Here is a 20,789-nt window from a genome sequence, read left to right as displayed (position 1 = left end):
CTTAAAAACAGACAGTGAAGATGCCTGTCTAATGTGCAGAGGTAGATCGTTCCACAGTTTAGGAGCTGCTACAGCAAAAGCTCGGTCCCCTCTGTGCTAATATGACAGATATATCAACTGAACTCACAGAAGGTCTGCTGGAAGTGCAGCAGGCTGGGCATCTCTGGGGCCACGTTGTACAGGTGAGTCTTCAGGGCTCCACTCACCAGCAGAGAGTAGGCCAGGTCTGTGATGTTGATGCCCACAATGGCAAAAGAGTAGCTTGAGGGAAGTGATAAAAATACTGGCATTAGTTTGCAGAAAGCAGTTTTTTTTTTTTGTTTGATGGTTTTACTCAGGAGGTGTGGGTGATGTTGATTTTAAAACAGCCTTTAATGAACAGAATTTTCCATAAGCCCTAGGTTTTCAAGAGCTAAACATCCCAGCTAAACAAAAGAATCCATGAGTGAGTCAAGTGCATTCAGACATGACAGAGAGGACGGAATAGTGAGCAATGTTTTAGAAAACAGCGATTACAGCTGGAAATATGACTTAAGAAGAGGGTGTTGGTGACTCATGTTTTTCTGATGTTTTTTTATGTGAAGTGAGCTGTGGCACTGTGCCCATATACTATATATTATACTCTACTAACATTGTGGATATGGGTGAAATCATGCTTCTGAAAGGCCAATTTTGTTCAAGCAAATCCCAGGAACACTTCACATTTTTTCAAAAAGACATATGAAAGAAAAGCTCAATGAGAGATTGGACTGAGTTACAGAAGCCAGTGGAACAGATGCTAAGAGTGTTAAAATCAAGTTTCCTGAAAAATCTGTTGTATTAAAAACATCTTTAAAAAGTTAATAATTACAAATATCCTTAACATCTATATCGCATCAAAAGTGAAAATACCGTATTAGTGTCCAACAGCCAGTTTTTGTAAAGGTCTACCTCAGTACTTTCAATTCATGGCAAAGTACACGTGATCCGTAAAACCTGTGGAAGAATTGTAGCTGCATACAATTGTGCTGCATACCAACCATGAACTATCTCTTCCGTATAGACACTGTACAGCTATCAGACTGCAGTAAATAACTTAATTTACAGCTTGCTGCTCGGCTGGAGTGTCCTCACAATACTGTGTGGGTTTAAAAGGATTTAATGTGACTGTGTTTGTTTTTAGAGTCAGTCCTTGGTGCTTATCAGAGCCTATGCAGACTGGAGGCAGAAGGCAGGGCAGCAGGACACACAGCAATGAAACACTTCCTGCCAATTAACACACACAGTCTCTCCTGTTTGCATATATACACTCGATGGCCACATCATGGAGCCCCACTGCTAAAACTGCTCTGAATTTAGGCCAAAACTCATACAGCTCCAGCAGCAGTAGCACAGTTTTTCCGCCTCCATACACACACACGTGCATGCCACCATACAGTACATGTGCAGACACTTACCCAATAGCTTTGTCTAGATTCTTCTGTTCCCATTCAGGCTTGTTTATCTCACTGCGAAGGACACACATTAGAGTCATGTACCGTCTATGTGTGAAAAAACACTCACTGCACCACAATGTGGATAAAAACAAAACCTAGTGAGTCTTAAAGTCACAATAAAATAACATGTTATGCGCTTGCTTTTTAAACTGATGCATTTCTTGTGAAAAATGTCACGGCATGACTGTAACGGATTGTTAAAAAGTATAAAAATTAATACATGGGTAGTGATGGTCTTTTGTTTTTTTTTTGTCTGTATCACATTACAGTTCAGCAGTGTCAAAGTCAAGTCTTCACATATTGAGTCAAAGAGGCTTTGATCTGAGGTCCGGTCCAAATTAAAAAATGGAAAATCTACTAATAGTAATTTGTAATATGACTCTAAACTGCATGTTTAACTTATTTAAGCTGTTTCGAATCTAAATATGCACACTATCCCATAAAAAGTGTGTAAAAAAGTGAAGGTACAGTTTCTTGCAATTTCTAAGACTATTACTATAGTTTTTTTTTTCTTATTTATTCGAATGTTGCAGTCAACAACTAAAAAACAAACACTACAGTTCCATATTTTATAAAATGCCACTGACAAGCAAAGGGAAAGTTCAAGTCAAGAGTATTAAAGTCAAGAAATGAATCATAACTGATCTTGCTTCATTTACAATAACAAGATTTTGATCTAAAATACATTGAAAATGAATAAAAGGTGAAAAAGGTGAATATAATTACATGAAACTTTAGCTAACAAAAGGCAAAAGTTGTTTCTCAGTTTGAATTTAAGTTTGTACCTGTAATCTGTTTTATAGATGATTGTGTACATTGTGAAATGTTTTGTTTGTTAAAACTACATAATGCAACTTTGTTTGAGGGCTTAATTTCTACTAATCATCTGCCATTGTGCCAATCATATACATGTAAATCAAATATTAATTGTAGCTAATGCTTGTTTCCATTAAAGTATTACATAAAAAACAAAACAATGTGTTTATCCGTCTTTCAATATTTTCTGCCTTCTCTACCCTGTTTGTTCCCCTCAGCTCCATGTCCATTTGTTCCTACTGTCAGAAATGGATATTTTCAGAAGGGTGTTCCCCTAAATTTCCTAATGTTGAAACAGTACTGTCTCTATTCATGTGACTGTGATTTTGTTCTCAATTTCAGCCCTATACCGTGTTGTAGGCTGAGACAGCTAGGTGTTCATAAATATATATTATTAATATATATAAATATATATAAATCATGCTTAGTGCAGCTTTAAATGCATGAAACATCAACCCAAAAGAGAAAGCTATGAATGCAGTGCAAAGAATGAAAGTGAAATAAAGTACCTTGACTTTCTGTGTGTGCTCCTACAGTGCATGTGAGAGTCAGAGAGGGAGTCATGGGCAGAAAGGTGGAGGTGGAGGTGAAGGAAGGAAAAAGAAGAAGAATCTTCATTTGTGAAATGAGACAGCTCACTGTGATGCCAATGACAAACAATACAAGCAGCAGCGGTCAATAAAAGATGACGCAGAAAATGACATCAGGCTGTAGGAATGAATATAATCAAGCAGAATGAGGTAAATGCAGAATTATGGATGACTGAGTGCAGTTTAAATTTGGAGGCATACGTCTGGTAGAAATTAATAATTGTTTCAGCCACAAGGGGTAGCGGAGCAAACTTAAAAAAACAATAATAATTGTTTGTTATCGCCTTATAAAGTTGCTATTGTGAACTTGTTAGCAAAGAGATGTCTGTTTACACATCCAACAGACATTCATTCAGAGTCATGTTTTAGGCCACCTGGTGAATTAGTCCAACATTCAGTGTCCATTAGGCTCGATTTTGGTCTCCACCCATTCCTGCAAAAACAAAACTGGCTCTTTAGCAGCTTAATGCTCCACTATGTTCACCAGCTAGTTGTTAACGTTGCCTTTCTGCTGTTTGGTGCTGGGGAGATAGTGTACAGTTGGGTTATTAGAGCTTTATTGTTCAAAACAGCTGCAAGGTTAATGGGGTTTGTGGGCCAGAAAACCAAAACAAGGACATAAAAGAAAACGACACTTAAAGCTGAGTGCTCCACTATTAGTGTATGAAAAATGAATTGTTGCAGCAAGTAGTGAGAACAGTGACAATATGATGGTAAGTGACAGGCCCTTGTGTTTCTTGATAATGTTTCAGCAAAATATAATAAAGCTAAATGGAATCCACTGGGGGACAAAACAAGATTTTTATTTCCTGATTGATGCTATAAATGATTGTTTCATAAGGACAACTACAACATACTGTGTTTATTGCAGCCTGTAGTCAGCACTTGTTTCAAGATATGGAGGTGGAATGGAAGACCAGAGATTAGATTAGGTCAGCTGATGTGGGATCGCGGGTAGACTTGACAAGTGACCTTATGACATGACATCGTTTCACTGCAAATTTGACAAGTGGCTTGAAGAATTTCTCCCTTTCTGTTTCTAGGGATCACTTTCACCGTTTGTTGTTTGAAGCTGCCAGAGGATGAGTGAAGAGCTTGATATGATTACTGTAGTGTCTTTTTATGTTAATTTCTGTATTGTGTCTGATGCACTTTGCCAATTTAATAGACCTGCCACTGAGTGGCTTTCAATCTGCTTTATTATTGGACATTATGGATGCTGGTGATCAGCGTCGGCTGACTGGGAGGGGGGCAGTATAATTTCCATTATTTTATGGAAGAATACATAAAATCTCAGCCATTTAAAGTCATCATGTGTTCTACTCTTCTACTTAAAGTTAGTTTTAGCTGTACATTCTTTCTAAGTACCAAAAAGCTATGTGCATTTTACCAGTTTCAGTTTCTTACCAAGTAGCTTTACATCTGCTAAAAATTCACATTTCCCCAGTTTTGGGTCCTGCTACCCTGGAGTCTGTGATACTCCTGAAAACACATCGTCAGCCAGAGAGACTTTCTACCAAAACACTTGGTGTATTCCTTTAATTGTATCATGCTTTGGTAAAAGTTGTGAAAAAGAGGGCTGCCATACTTGTGCTTTGGTTGCAGGGAGTCGTGGAGCATCTGGAGAGCAGTAGCCTTGTCATGTTCTGCAAAATACCTGCAGAGACGAGAGAAGCCAGTTCATAGGGAGCTATTGTCTCACTGCGGATTTTTTGTATAAATAATTTCCAGTTCTTCCAAAGGACTTGAGCATGTAAAAGTCCAAATGTAAAAACTATTATGTCTTATATTCTATTAAAGTATAATATTGTCTGTTACTGAGAGCTCACAGCAGGTTGTGCAGGCCAAGTAGGCCCATCCCTCTGAAATCAGTCTTGGGATCGCTGCCTTGGAAACCAATCTCACACCACTGTTTAGAGATGCGTCCGGTGAGAGGTGTGTCAGGACGCAGCTCCTTCCATAGCTGCAACACACACACAAAAAGACAAACACACACCACACCTTAGTACAGATAATAGATTACATTTGTAAATGATGAATGGGGCTGCATGGTGCAATTATCTACCTGTACAGTAAAGTCAATACTAATATTATACCTACATACAGTATAGTACCTTTCTGAGTATATAAATATTTTAATGATGACTTAGAAAGCATAACTTGACATTTTGGGAAATATGCATATTTGCTTTCTTGCCAACAGATAAAAGGGTGATACCACTCCCATGTGTGTCCGCTCAATATGAAGCTCCAGCCAGCAGCCGATAAACAGCCACTAAAAAGCTAAAAACGTGGATAAACAGTTGAAATAGAATGCTAAAAGTAATGGATAAACTACTTGAGTAGGGGTATGTCTGACAAAAAAGCATGTGTTATTGTGCCAGGGGCTGTGGGCAGCTGGAGCCTGCTTCAGATGCGAAATAGACCACAGCTCTCTAGTGAATCAGTGAGAAAGCCACAGAGAGCTGTGTACCTTCATCAGCATGTCCTCGTGCTCGGGGTTTTCACAGTCGTAAGGCTCCCTGCGCAGCTTCTCCACTTCCGCCACCAGGCTCCTGTAGCCCACAATCTGCAGCAGGCTGGCCTGAAGAGAGATGCCCAGCCTGGGGACACATAGGAAGAGGAAAGGCTGTTTGTATAAGGGATACCAGATCTATTAATTCAGTGAACTGCTGTGTACAAGCACAGTCTGAGCCTCTTATCAGCTCAGTTTGAGCATGCAGGGGTTCAGTGCCTTGCTCAGCTCAGCTTACATTGCTGAGGATGAAGAAGGTGTTTATTCACTGTCCACAGCCACACCTTCAAAGCTCATCTGAGGATTAAATGTGTTGACATTCCAGTGATAACCTGTAATTTACCACAACACTCTAAGATCAGGGAAAAAGTAATCGAAATGTGATATAAAATTTTAGCATCTCACTGTGGGTTGGTGTCAGGGTTAATCTTCTTCAAGGCCATGATGTCGTCAATGGTTTTATCCACTTTATCAGGATGGACGCTGAGGGCAGACTGCAGCAGCTAGAGAAGACAAGAGCAGACAGAAAGAAGGCAAAAAACAAAAAGGGACAGAAGAAGGAGGAGAAAGTGGATGTAAACAGATTGAAGCTACAAAATTGAGCGACACATCTGTATTATATTGGACAAATACTGAGCATACAGCATATTCATAGATTTAGAGACCCGTACCTCATTCTTGGAGTACCTCAGAGATGCCTCTGAAAGGAAATGGTTACAAAGTTTAGGACAACTGCATTCAGTAATATTAAAGCGCTATTTAGTAGCTTCAAATATATATTTTTTGAATATAGTTCAAAGCCGATATAAACATTTATTTACTGGGTTTAAGATGTGAAAACTGTTATTTGTCCAAGGACAGGACAATCAATATTAACAATATATATTTATTAAATACAAATTAAAAAATGCTATTAGATATGAACAATGTGACGTCATCCATCTATCTAAAGCTGTTTTGAAATGATAGTTGGTTTATACATAGATAAACTAAATAAACTACATTTACAGACAAATGTCAGGCAGCGTGCAGGCAGTGTGCGGACATACCTATCTTGAGGGTCCTGCGGGCTCCATGCTTGTTGTTGTAGCAGATTCGCTGCAGCTCACAGCGCCCTGTGAACTTTCTGGCGACAAACTTCAGGCCCCGCCAGAGACATTTACAGTAGAGGAACACAAAGAACTGGGTCACCACTCTGGAGAGGCAAAGACAGGAGGGATTAGACTGACAGATGTCGTAAAAATACTTTAGTATTGAGAGAACAGATTTTTGGTTTAGAGCCACATGTCTTCTCATGGGCTCTTTTCACAGTTTGCATGTCTGTAAACTGTGAGAGTTTTTGTCAGATTGTTTCACTTGAATTTGTTCATTAGAGTTCAGTATTTCACAAAGAAGCTTTGTGCAATTTATTTCTTGTTAATCATTTTTGTTAACCACCTCTCTAATTTATCTTTTGAGCACTACGGAGATATTGGCCCACCAGTAGGGGATCACCGGGGGTTAGACCACATCATGTATACACAAAGCTGTTACTTGTAAAAGCTTCTTTTTTTCTAAAACATGCATGTGTAAAACTAATTTTCTACTTATAGGTAATTTTACACATTCAGTTTACTCGTCACATGGAGTCTGTGAAAACAATTGTAAAATTATAAACACAATTATACGAAAATAACCCTGATGGTGTCATCAGTTGAGGCAGGGGGTGTCCTATAATTATAGACTGTATGACAATATGCTACTGAGTTGCATTATTGGGAAATGTAGGATCCTGTATTTTTAGAGCTGGATCCATACCTGTGACTAACAGTCAGGAAATATTTTCTTCTGCTGATTTTATTTTGACCATTCCTTTTTAATCTGTTTCTCATGAGTCCCCCAATTTTATGGAAGCGCAATACTACATAATACATTATTTTAAATTTATTTTTATGTTGTGCTTTTACTTTTTATTTATTTTTTTGTTTTTTATTGCACTTTACATCTGTTGGTTTATTATCCTATGTGAAGCACTTTCAAACTTGTTTCTGAAAAGTGCTATGTAAAGTTATTATTATTTTTAATAAATTGCAGAGTACCTATTTAAAAGTTTTAACCCTACATGGATTCTGCAGAAATATCTCACTCATAACAGCATGTCTTTTGTTCATAAATTTGAGTTAATACAAAGACAGTTTCAATATATTTCAGACCTGCAACGATAAGTCAGTTAGTCATTAGGCAATTACTTTGATTACAGATTAATTGCTTAAGTCATTTAATGGTTAGAGGTTCTCAAATGTAAGAATTGTGCTGCTTTTCTTCATCTCACATGGTAATAAATTGAATATTTCAGGGTTTTAGACTTTTAAGAGTAAATAAGACAATTAATGATGTATATTGATGAGCATTTCTCACTGTTTTTGAGAGACATTACGATTAAGCAATTAATTGTAATACAATATCCTAAAAATCCCATAATTTCATTACATAAAAAATTGTCAAATAGGTTAAATAATGACTGCAGATATAGAGTGCACAAGCACCCAAACATAGAGAATGAAGTGTACAGAGAAAGGAACAGACGTAGATCTAAGATTAAAAAAAAAAACATTATTTTCTATCACACCCCCGCGACCCTGTACGCAGGATAAGCGGTTGACAATGGATGGATGGATTTTCTATCACACAATGATAGAAAATTGTCAGGCTGATCGTCTAAAGGTAATTCACAATGCTGCTGCAAGCAAGGGCGTCACTTTGTGTTGAAAAGTGGTGCAGACATAAGGGCTCAAATTAGGGGTGTGATGATACACTTGGATCATGAGATGTGACGACGCACGAGAACAAGACGAGAAGATTTTTAATTCTATTTTCAAGAAATAGTTAATGCTGAAATATATAAGTGGGGCTTCTGGGGATCTGCAGGTTCTTAATTTTGTGCATTCTGGAGACATTCTTTTCCAATTTATGTCTGTATTGTATTTATTGTGCAAGTAAACCTTTCTTAAAGCATTTTAATTTGTTATTTAACATTTCTTGGTGCAAGGTATTTTCAGAACATTTTTAACAAATGCCTTCAAAAAGTGATGGGTTCAAAATCAGCCATTTCAAAATGTGGAGGGGACATGTCCCCAGCGTCCCCAGTGTAAATGACACCTATAGCAGCAAGGCTCTCTGGGACAAACACACAGTCTCACATTACACCTATCCTGAGATCGCTTTACTGGCTCCCTATAGCGTATAGGATCCAATTCAGGATTCTCACTATTACCTACAGAGCACTGCACGTTCAGGCTCCTGCATAATGTGACTGAACTACTACGCCCTTACTCATCGGCTCGCTCTCTGAGGTCTATCAAACAAAACCTGCTGTTTCTCACACGCACCCGCCTCAAGACCTGTGGTGATCGATCTTTTGAGGCATTTGCACCTGAACTTTGGAGTTCTCAGCCAGCATCTGCACGGGCTGCTGATTCTGTGGACCTGTTTAGACAGGCGTTTGTGTAAGCTGTATGCACCAGGTCTGATTTTATGTATTCATCTGTGTTTTCCATTACCTACTACTGTATGTATTTGACCACTTACTGTGCATGTTTCTTATTGCGAACTGTGCAACTATTAAGTATGTAGCCCACTTCTTCAGGTGGCTTGGGTAGTCATTTTATTTTCTTTTATCTTTCTTAATTTCTTTATCAGTGTTTTCATTCTGTAAATGTTAATGTTATAAAGCACACTGTCTGTTAAAAGCCCTGTACAAAATCAACTGTACTTACTTACTTACTACAAACAACATAAACACATACACAAATGAAAGACACATAAAACACAAATGGAAAAACAAGGAGGAGGGAAGAAAATATAAAGTGCAGCACTTCTTGTCTACCAGGTTGGGCTTGCAGCTGAAAAAAGTGAGCTATTTTTACAGGTGACACTGGGAATGAAAATGGAGATGTGTGTCTTGGGAAATGCATGGTGACCCATTAAGAAACTATGGAGACTTAATGATTTCCAGCCTTCACCTGCTTCACTATGCACTACATATTATGAAGGAAGAAAAGGACATATTTCATGTTATTTCAATGTAAAACCTTCTACCATCTGATTTTATGATCCTTTATTGCTAAATATCCAAGACAGAACATGGTTTGTGCAACATGCTAGAATTTTTGTGGGAATTTACTTGGATGGAAACGCAGATTTCCTCTATTATCACAACTAACATTAGCAGCAAGGCTGAGAAAACACACCTGCACTTTGAATAACCTGCAAACATCTCTCTGTGAGCCACACAAGCAGGGGCTCACTTCCCTCTTTGCTTGTTTTAGTGAAATAGAGTTTACAACCTTTTCATGCAGAAATAAATACCCCTGCCCTGATGCTGAGGGATCACAGCATAACAACATCCTCCATGTCAACAAAAAAAGGAGGTAAGCACAGTCCTGAATGATCAATTTCTCTTTGTAGGCCTGTGGATGAGACTGACATGTTAAACAGCTCATATAAACACTCCTTCATAACCTTCAAGGAGGTGAGCTCCAAGGAAGGGTGATGGTAGGAGGATTCAGAGATTATATACTGGGACCTAACTGTGAAAGGTTTGAAACAAAGAAAACATCAGTGAAGGTGACACTGAACCTGCAATCTCATTTTAAAGGGGCACTCCATCAATTCTACACATACAGGAAAAGCCAGTCAACTAGTCACAGGGAGTGCTACTCAGCCTGTGAAAACACTTGCGTAATGAGTCGGCCCTAAAATCAAAAACATGCAATATCTGCGAGTAACCCACTTGTGTGATGTATGTATTTCCTATAACGTCCACAGCGCTCAGTGCTAGTTAAAACTGCAAGTGTGTTGAGGTTTATCAGAGCTCACTGGGACACGCCTGATGACTCAAAACATGACTCAATCAAATAGGTTTTATTTGATTTGATTTGAATGAATAAATACGCAGGCATTACAGTCATAATTTATAACAAACACACAACACTAACAGGAGCAAATTCAATCATCTACAGTAGAAGCATATGTCTATAGTACATAAAAGAGACACAGCATGATATTATTTTGAATGTTTTCTGATAAAATTTTATGGAAGGAACCTATTTCTCTATTCACAATGTCAGCCTGTGTGATATCATTCTTAGAGATTTTTAATATTACATGATGACCTGAGGAGCTGCTGCCATGAAAGTGTAGTGTTTGGACATGAAAAATAATAATCTAGCTGAATCCAAGATATCAAACTTTTACTTCGTCATGTCTTCTTCTTTATGATTATTTGGTCATAAAACTAGATTTTAGATTTAAATTAGATTCAACTTTAAGGTCATTTCACAGAGTACAAGCAATATCTAGTTAAAGGAGTAAAACGTCAACTGAAAAATGTTTTCAGATTTACTGTCTTCTTAAGTTATGGGGACGGGAAACAGTGGGATTTATGGGAAATTAAGCACTTACAAAAGCACTGGTGGGAGAAAGCACCTATTTTATTCATTTTTCTGTGGTGACTACACAAGCAAATAAATAAGTATACAATAAACAATGTCTAGAAATGAATATGAAGGTGAAAGTGAATGTGTGTTGACTCACACAGGCTGAAAAGCACTGAAAGGTTTAGGGACAAAATACATTTTGTCTAGCATACAAAAGTGGATTTAAATAAAAACCCACAAATATACATTGTCAGTGTCATTTGAAATATGTAAAATCAACAACAAGGCACAAAATAAAGGTAGCCTATTGAATTTATATTAAATATTGTACTGCACTATTTCAATCAGGACTCCAAATATCATAGTTTGCACTTATCACTGCATTATATTGGATTTATCATAACCTATGCATTTACAGTACCCTATTAATAGAGACACCAGGGGAGACCACTTGGTTTACACGTGCTCCATAATTAAGAGGCCCTTTTTTCTAAACGACCCACTCAAACGAATTTACACCACAACAAAGCCACTTACCACCCAATCGATTGGAAAGAGCTTAAATGGGAGAACTGGGAATGGTAGTCCGCAGTATTTGATATAAATAAGTCATTCAATAGATCGAAGATAAACACAGGAAGGCATAGAAGAATAGATTCACACTGAATTCCTTCACGTTTTGTCCCACCCCCCCCAGTTGAAAATCTCGCTCTGCATCGTTTGGAGTGATAGATTCTCTTTACCTCAGAAAATGCTTCATGTTGTCCGCTGTCACCCCTCAGGTGTCTCCGATGCTGTGTCTGTGGAGTGATGACCTGAAAACACACCAGATGAGAGTTTTTATGTGAGGCCGAAAGAAGCAGTCAGCTCAGGCCCCGCAGCTCCGGAGCTGTCCGCGGTGCTGAAGCATTAACGCGCATGTAATCTGCGGCGCTCGGTTTTATCTTGGTACCCCCGGTGTGCAGCGTTTCTGTTTGGAACAACGACACAGAGACACCTATTTCCAAGCCTTGTGAACGTGTATTTTACCCTTCAGAGAGTCATAATCCAGAAAAAAACAGGCTATTTAATGCTCGATCGTCTCCGGTCTGATTAGCACAGACACTATGCATAATCCGTAGCAGCAGAAAATGTCTGTAACGTCGGCTTTGCAGGCAAGACAAGCCTGCAGTAATAGACGACATAATAATTAATGCAATAATAGGCGACATTTTTCCTCTTACCAATTTCAAATTAATAACAGGCGAAACAAAGGTGTGGGCTTGCAGCGTTTTTTCCTCTTCACTCAGCTCCAGTCGTCTGCGTTTCCTCCATGATGACAGTTTCTGACTGAAGCTGAGGAGGTTCAGTCTAAAAGCTACAGCACAGCAATGCAGTGCAGAATGCAAAGCATGAAAACCTCTACCAACACAGCACTGATTAATACATCATTTGTTTCCCACTTTGCTTTAAAACACTAGGAGATTCAGTACATTGTTAGGTTAACAATATTTTATAGATACAAGTGCATTATTGCTAGTTTCTTCCCCCTCCTATCTACACTGTAAACCCAAATAGGTTTAGAATACTCAAAATATTTGTGGAAACTGATTACCACAAACATTTATAGTAGTGGTAATAATATTTTTGAGTAAACCTTAATATAATAAATTAAATTTTTGCATACTAAATTACATTGATTCATTGATGCTTCTTAAAATTAAATTTCACTAATTCTTTACTTAATAAATGTAATTGTGCACAATTAAATTTATTGAGTACTCTGAGGGAAATCTACTCAAAAAAATTCTTTGTGCTAGACTCAAATACTAATGGAAACTCACTCAACAAAATAACTACTAGTCAACTTTTAGATAGTAGTCCTCAAAATACAAATACAACTCCATTATTGCAATTCAAGTTCCCTTTATTAGTATAAAAACCTTCAACATCTTCTGTCATTTATACATTTAACAGACATAAAATAAGGCACATCTTGCATATAGCTGAACAGACTAAGTAACTGACTGCTTGACCAGATAATTAACCAGCAACAATTTTGATAATGAATTTGTTTTCATTCTTTTTTGCAATAATGTTGAACATTGTTTATTTCCAGATTCATAATGAGATATTTTGGTGTCAAGGTAACCTGAAACTGAAACTCTTGAGCTAAATAAAATTTCCTTTTACTACTTTACTGTGTTTTGTGGAAAAAGCAAATATACATAACTTTTACTTAAATAATATAAAAGGGAGCTTTAAATTTGTAGTTTTATGGAATCATAAGAATTTCCACACTATGCAAATTGTTAAGCCAGGTAGACGAGGTAATGGAACAATATCAGGGTCAAATTTAAGATTTTTTAAGACCATTATGAATGAAATTTAAAACCTATATCACAACTTAAAAAAAGAAATGCACAAAAGAAGAGCAGAGTAAATCAATGTATTCAAATCAGGGTTGAGTGATATCTACAAAATTGGCATTGGACGACGTCAACAATGAAACACCAGGATGGACAATGACATTAAGCTACATAATTAACAAGCGGGCATGCGGTGGACCTGCTGACATGAAAAATGGATCACCGGTAGAAAAATACAGAAAAAAAAAAGGAAGAATCTGTGTCTTTTTGGCAACTTTGTAAAACGTAACCTACTGCTGATGGATAAACTCAGGGGAGCAGACAGGGAGACAAGAAACTACACCCCAAAAGCTAAACTTGCTAAATAAATCTACTGGGGTTGAATTCTAACCATTAAATTTGGGAAAATTCATTTGGTTATTGTTGATGCTCGTTGCGCAGCACCAAGCAGTTTTGAACCTCACCACCTTATAATGGCAAGAAAACACTGCTAACATGACCTCAGAATCATTACAGATAGGACAGTTCATGTTTTCCTTTTGTGTCTTAATTTACTGCTTTATACATTTGTAGAAAATAACATAAATATTCGGGAACATGAGAACCACCTCCCTTCTGTATTATTACAAGCATTTCATTTGTACATCAAAATCCAAAAGAATAATCTGTAGTTTACTGAAAATCATTAACGATCGTGTGAAAATTTTAATAGTGGTCACTCATTCAAATAACTTGCTAGAGACTGGTTTTAGGCCCTAAGATCTGTTTTTCTATCCAAGAACCTATAAGGTTGCATTTCCCCATAGCTGAAGAATAAATCCGTTTTATATCTGTACTACAATCCGAAAGAAATGCGGCAATAACACAAAAGCTGCCTGTTGGTCTTTGTAGTCGTAATACAGCAAATTATATTTGGACTGATCTGGACTAGGAGCTGCTCTGATAACAGCACCTGTCAGGTAGACGTCCTGCAGGGTCTTAAAAAGTCTAAAATTTCAATATCAAAATTTAAGGCCTTAAAAAGTCTTAAATTCGCTTAAGTTTGTGTTCTAGGTCTTAAATAATTTTAAACGGGTATTTATTTTCCAACGTCCATGTAACGCTGCCTCTAATGCTCATTGAAATGGCTCCACAGTGCTCAAGAATGTTTTTTCCTCCCGTGGTGTTGTAGTTCTCATGTTGCCTATTATTATTTAATTTCTAGAAATGTATAAAGCAGTAAATTAAGACAAAAAAGGAAAACATGAACTGTCCTATCTGTAATGATTCTGAGGTCATGTTAGCAGTGTTTTCCTGCCATTATAAGGTGGTGAGGCTCAAAACTGCTTGGTGCTGCGCAACGAGCATCAAAACTAACCAAATGAATTTTCCCAGATCTAATGGTTAGAATTCAACCCCAGTAGATTTATTTAGCAAGTTTAGATTTTGTGGTGTAGTTTATTCCATATCTGCTCTAGATTTTCCTACTTGTTCAATGATGTGGTAATAACAATGTTCCAAAATTATGTGGAATTGCATTTATTTATACCGCCCTGTGAAAGCATGTTTTAATCCCCATGGACATTATTTCTATTATTTGTAAATGTACCTGCTTTATTGCGCCTGCCTTGACTTCTCCCTGTACTCACTCTCACACATACACCTTTACCTCTCGTCTCTCACTGCAAACACACCAGCAACATTGCCCGTGTTTTAAGAATTGCCTCAGTCGCAGTCATTCGCATTGAATTATAGGTAATCGCTGTCCCAGCCAATCAGCTCTTTCATACAATTTCGTCTGCATTTTTTTTTACCGTGCTGAGCCAACAACTTTTCAACTTTTCAACAAATGCAGCTAGGTTCGCTAATGCAAACATTTCAGTCACTCAGGCTTTCACAAAACCTGATACAGAAAGGATGTTAAAAATAAGGAAATATCTGCCAGAGAAGTGTTAAGTAGCTGGAGTGCTGTTTTGTGCCACTAGGATTATTTGTCCAAGTAGAAATGTCATTTATTGAAGCTCCTTGTTTTGTCTACACTAGCTAAATATACCTTGTTGTATCATGTAAAATCATAACATCCATGTGTAGATGTCCTATGCGCATACATTCTAGTTGAAGCAGTGTGTAGTTCTTGTAACAGGCAGAATAAACACTCATTACCATGTCTAATGCAGCACAGACTGACTGACTTGTTGTCACTTATAGTATGTCCAGACAATTTAAAATTTAAGGTCACTGAGAAATAATGTAGAACTAAAGACAAAATAAAAGTGCATTTAATAGTAAAAATGTGAAACGGCTGCATGTTAACATGCTTGACTTTTATGGCAATATGATTTACAGTAGATTTGGTACATTGTAACAGCACTATAGGCAACATACGTAAAATACAACTTTGTGATAGGTCAGTGTTGCTCATGCATTTTGTAAATTTTCAAATATATTAATATTATATAAAAAATGAGAAAGGATAGACAAGTAACTGATCAGTTTTGAGACAATAAATAGCAGTCATATTGGCGCACTGTTTGTGTTTAGGTGCCGTCATGGATATGGGTGATATTTGCTCCCTGTTAGTAAAGAAATATCTCTTGAAAAATTACAAAAATAGGAATGAAAAAAAATGTGCCAGTGTATACTGTTAACCAACACAAAGAATGAGATGTCATACAACTGCATTTTCAATATATCAAAACATGTAAACTTTCTAATCAAGTACAAGAAAATGTGTCCTTCTGTAACAATGTAAAACTGAGTCTTCGTCAAACTGACATTTGGCCACGGACCTATAATGGAAGAAAGAATAATCACCCACGGACACCGCTTAGTGTTGCGGTCTTTAGCTGCCTCCCTAACAACAGAAAGGCCTTCTTCGATCTTCAGTCTGTTTCAGTCACAGTGCAGCGACTGCTGTGAGTGTCTCAGTTCCCGGAGTGTCTCTGTCTGCCAACAATAAGTAGTCTGAGGAGTTTTCAGCTGTGTGATCAGCAACCACTTCATCAGCGTCTTCCTCACTGGAGCTGGACTCCGGTAAAGCAGAGTATGTGGGTACGGTGTTGAACATAACAAAACCCACGGTAATGACGACAAATGAGACGATGTAGAGGGTCGAAAACTGAGGATGAGACACAAGATAGAGGTTTTAATGACATTTTCAGGGTGAGAAATTATGTTTATGCCTGAGGTTCCACTGTACTGCATGTCACAACTTTAACCAACCACACGGTATGTAACAATGGATGGTAGCTTCTGTGGTTGACAGTGTACTATTTAGGATGTACGCTTTTTATTCCTTTCGGGTTTCTCAGTAATAATGTATCTGCTACTGTTCAAATGCTACCTCCTACTCTAAACACATTTCAAAAGACAAAAATGCACTTAACCATTGGTCATTTGAATATTATCTTAGTGCTTTTTTCACTCTAACAGCTACTAATGGATTTTTCTGCTATAGTGCCTTTTTTTTAACTAGGACATATTTCACTTACTGCTGCTGAAAATGAAATGACAACTTTTCTCCAGGAACGACAAATCAATGGCATTCGTTATGCAACATTACAACTAGTGTTAATTTTGTCAGCCTTTTTAAAATTTAATCTTAGTCCTGTGTCAAATGTCCTTGTTAGTTTTTGTCATATTTAGTCCACTGTATACCATTTTTTAAAATCAAGTTTTAGTTGACTAAAAGTCTGGGTATTTTAGTCAAAAGAAAATCAAAAGCATTTTAGTCTTTTCTGACTCATTAGTATAATTTTGTTCTCATTTTTATTGCAAAGGAGACATTAACTGATCTCAATTCCTGGGCGGCTGCGCTTGTGCTTTGCTCGACACAGCAACAAACTGCCATTGCGCTGCGCAAGCCATTGAAAACAATGGGTTTCACAGCGCAGCAGTGCGGTCGTCGCAGTCTGTCTGAAAGCCCCATAACGTTTTCATCCCGCACCAGGGGTCAGCCAGCATTCAAAGCACAGGAAGAAAGAAATACCGCTGAATGAACACACGGTTCAAGTGAAAATTTAGAGGGAGAAGATATGGCCTGTAATATTTTGTCTCCTCCTTATACTGAAAAAAATAGATTTTATTAACGTTTTTATTTTATGAATTGCATTTTAGTGTCGTCATTTTTTGTCAACAATATTGCACGTTAATATAGTCACAGTCAGCATTCAAGGACATTGTCACCATCTCGTCATTGTCTCGTTTTCGTCAGGGAAAAAAAGGTCGTTGACGAAATATTTCGTTTAGTTTTGTCTGACTAAAGTAACACACAGTAAAAGTAAAGTTTCAAGGCATGAATAAGTAACTGACAGCAGCATTATAAAACTAGTTGCTAGCTTTTTAATGACACTTACTGTGTACTGGAAGAGGAAGATGCCGCAGAAGAGGCTGAAGAGATCGGCGGTGAGCAGAGAGAGGTTGACAGCAGTAGCGCTGGTCATCTTCACCACTACAGGCATGAAGCTGTACAGTCCGAACATACACACGACAAAGACTGCAAACAGCATGGCTGCAAAACACAACAGGGTGGACTTTAGTGAGAGACGATGGAGTGATATTCCAATCAAAAATGTTTCAAAAGCAACAACTTCGAAGTCATTGTATACTCAAATACTCTGATTTAACGAGACAGAAAGTTAACTTACAAATGCTGAAGTCCCACTTTATTTCCGCCACTGCATGAGTTTCCAGAACAGCTCTGCAATGCCAAGCAACGAAAATTTAGCAAGGTGAGGGAACACACTTTTTCCCCCTACTTGAGTTAAAGGATAATTACATTTAAACACAAATGCATTTTGTATGGTGGAGAAGATCAGTACAGCTGCATTTTTTTCTCTAAAACATCTAGTTTATATAGTTTCTTTGTAGACAAGAACAAAATCTAACAGTGCTCTCATTAGGTAGCCATCTTGTTGCACTTTGTGGGCAGACAGTGTCTATGAAAAGCTTTTTATATTGTGATATCAAATATCTGTAAAATTAAATAAAGATTAACTTCATAAGATTGTTTTATTTTGCCTAAGTGATTACAGAATCAAAATGAATTCTCTCCTGACACAGAAAAGGGCATTTGGGATGCATCACGCCAAACACATCTATTAGTCTACAGTTTTGTCAAATGGATTTAAACAATAACTCACAGCTGTATGCCACTGATGAGGGTCCCAAAGAGGCCCATCATGCCCAGGAATTCGACTCGGCTCAAGTTCTTCACCGTGTACTCTTGGCACACATTGGATACAGCATAGAGGACAGCACTGAGCAGGACCAAACTGTCTCCGAGTATGACATCACTGGCTGCACAGAGAAATAGGGGCAGTTATAGATAAGCACTGAAGGAATTCATGACAGTAATCATTTACATATCAACTGCAGCCAAAGTGTTGCTGATAAATCCTCATTGCATAGAGAACCCATGAATGTGCACAGCATGGTGGGTCAGAGTTGAACTAGTGTGTTCGCTTGTAAACTGAGATGGATGATTACAGCAGACAGTTAGGATTATGTTACTTTTCACCTTTATTTTTTCTTGCTATAAACTGCGATCAAGTTTCAGATATTATAAGTAGGAAAATGTGTCCTTACTGGATCCCTGGTCTCTTCCAGCCAGAATGTCGGCCCCTACCATGGCTCCTACCCCCAACAAACACACAATCACAGCTACGAAGTGGACCAGCCTGTAGCGAGTCTTCAGAAGGAACCAGGAAAGCACCATCAGCACCGGGATCACAAAGCAGTCCAGCAGCTGAAACACAAAGCATCATCACAATGACAAACTAGCACTACTGTGTGTTAACAGAGTCTGAGTAGGAAAGACTCATCATGTAAAACAGGTCAGGAAGATTGTTTACATAATTACACTGATTTCAACCATATCACTATGTATGTTTAAGCAGCAGTTCACAACTCCAGACCACTGAAGTGATGAACCATTTCTTCTCTTACCTGTATACTTGTCAGGGTGGTTAACTGGTAGGCTTTCACAACTGCATAGTTTGCCTCCACATCTGCCAGACCCATCACCAAATATTTCCACCATTCGGTTCTTAAAATCTGTAGAATGTTCCTGTCACCTGTAGAAACCGACATGGTTTACTTTAGAGTTACAGTGCAAAAGCTGTTTTCTCAAAAGCTACTTCTGAACACTATTTTCCACAAAATCCAGTGATTAGAGGCTTCTCTCATCTGAACTTATTAATCAAACAATAACAAATAATCTTCTGCCACATTCCTTTGGACATTTTGAGTTTAACTAAGAATTACACACTGAGCTATGACTTGGAGGTGCTGGTGTTGCCATGTGTTTGTAAACTTGGTGCAATCTTCACATTTACATAAAAAGTGACGTGGAAACAAAATTAAATTAACCAGTTATCCCACCCCAGTTTCCATATATTTGTTTATTGCAGGCCAAAATTCTGCAGAATTTGCAGCAGCTTTTCCAAATAATTGTGATAGAATTTGACCACTTTGGTCATTGATATGATTCCAATATGTTTCATACTAACAATGGGTTACTCTTAGTGAGAATTATTGGCAACAGGATTTAATCAAGCGGCAAGCTTCTAGTCTGAGACGTGAATCCAATGCGGAAGTCCCTTTAACCTGCATTATATTGAACGGCCAGCAGGGGGTGACTCTTCTGGTTGCAAAAGGAAGTCCGGTTCCATTAGAAATAACTACTATAATAACTAACTTCTCAGCTGATTTATTACCTCAGTAAACACTTTCCTAATGAGTTTATGGTCTCAATCGCTAGTTTCAGGTCTTCTTCAATACAACATGATGTTCATTTAGTAAATTATGGTCCCATTTAGAAGAAAATAGACATTTATGTTCAGTTTTAGTAACTTTAAAAATGCTCAACTGGAGAAGCTTGATCAGAGAGATCTGTAGCCTGGACAGCACCTACATGGAGAGACAAGTTCTAGTTGTCTCCATTTCACAGTTAAGTTTGATTTGCATTGCACTGCAACATAGTGACTTCCTGGAGCAACTGATTAACCATAAATTTGAAAGAAACTTTAACTTATCACCAGCCTTTGATTCATTGAGAATAATTAGAAGATCTAGATAACCTGACCTTTGCGGAGGCTAAGGATGGTCGTATAGATGAGCAGCAGCAGGGCGTAGTTGAGGAAGCTCTGCAGCATGGGCGTATTCACCTCAGCGCGGGCCAGGTACTCACAGCTCACAGCTGTCCCACAGATCAGCAGGGACAAGACCTGCCCCATGACTACGGTCTTCAGCAGACGCCTGGAGAGTCATCAAAAGCGTCATGTCTCAACTACATGGACTGGATACCACAAAAGCAACACCTAGGCATAAAATCTAACACAGACACCCCTGTTGACTCTCAGATGTTGTGAGGGTAGAGGGAGCTGAAGGCAAAGTTCTTGATTTACAAGTGAATCTACATTTCAGTGTTCATCCATGATCACAAGCTCTGTGTAACAGCTCAAAGGATAAAGTCATGAATACAAATAGTCAGAATTCCTTTCAGGTGTCATGTCAGAGCATTGAATTGACTAGACCCAGAATGTTTTCCCTGTGGAGGTATTCCTGAGTGCTGTTTCACAAAACCAAGACAGCTGATTAAACCGGGATTTTCCAGATATCCTGGCTGAATTATGCCGTGACTCAGTTTC

At 38.0% G+C, this 20,789-nt stretch overlaps 2 protein-coding genes across 5 annotated transcripts in view; both read right to left on the bottom strand.

Annotated features, from left to right (window-relative positions):
- Positions 1 to 20,789, bottom strand: part of elmod1 (ELMO/CED-12 domain containing 1) — a 28,456-nt gene that overhangs the window by 2,880 nt on the left and 4,787 nt on the right. Inside the window, exons 2-10 of the mRNA XM_046039807.1 lie at positions 11,557 to 11,628; positions 6,446 to 6,591; positions 6,068 to 6,096; positions 5,802 to 5,899; positions 5,355 to 5,484; positions 4,711 to 4,844; positions 4,470 to 4,538; positions 1,437 to 1,487; positions 128 to 261 (exon numbers count right to left, since the gene is read on the bottom strand). Coding sequence (XP_045895763.1) covers positions 128 to 261; positions 1,437 to 1,487; positions 4,470 to 4,538; positions 4,711 to 4,844; positions 5,355 to 5,484; positions 5,802 to 5,899; positions 6,068 to 6,096; positions 6,446 to 6,591; positions 11,557 to 11,573 — 808 coding nt within the window. The 5' untranslated portion in view covers positions 11,574 to 11,628. The remainder of the gene's footprint in view (positions 1 to 127; positions 262 to 1,436; positions 1,488 to 4,469; positions 4,539 to 4,710; positions 4,845 to 5,354; positions 5,485 to 5,801; positions 5,900 to 6,067; positions 6,097 to 6,445; positions 6,592 to 11,556; positions 11,629 to 20,789) is intronic.
- LOC123963176 (solute carrier family 35 member F2-like) overlaps positions 15,404 to 20,789 on the bottom strand; it is an 11,437-nt gene continuing 6,051 nt past the window's right edge. For all 4 annotated transcript variants that reach the window (XM_046039803.1, XM_046039806.1, XM_046039804.1 and 1 more), the window contains 7 exons: positions 20,225 to 20,397; positions 19,087 to 19,214; positions 18,727 to 18,886; positions 18,282 to 18,438; positions 17,787 to 17,839; positions 17,496 to 17,650; positions 15,404 to 16,258 (listed from right to left, as the gene is read on the bottom strand). In XM_046039803.1, the coding sequence (XP_045895759.1) occupies positions 16,037 to 16,258; positions 17,496 to 17,650; positions 17,787 to 17,839; positions 18,282 to 18,438; positions 18,727 to 18,886; positions 19,087 to 19,214; positions 20,225 to 20,397 (1,048 nt within the window). In that variant the 3' untranslated portion in view covers positions 15,404 to 16,036. The remainder of the gene's footprint in view (positions 16,259 to 17,495; positions 17,651 to 17,786; positions 17,840 to 18,281; positions 18,439 to 18,726; positions 18,887 to 19,086; positions 19,215 to 20,224; positions 20,398 to 20,789) is intronic.

This window comes from Micropterus dolomieu, linkage group LG23 (genome assembly GCF_021292245.1).
Source record: "Micropterus dolomieu isolate WLL.071019.BEF.003 ecotype Adirondacks linkage group LG23, ASM2129224v1, whole genome shotgun sequence".
NCBI classification, from domain to species: domain Eukaryota; kingdom Metazoa; phylum Chordata; class Actinopteri; order Centrarchiformes; family Centrarchidae; genus Micropterus; species Micropterus dolomieu.
The sequence above is the reverse complement of the archived record's forward strand: the minus strand, read 5'-3'. Positions and strand labels throughout refer to the sequence as shown.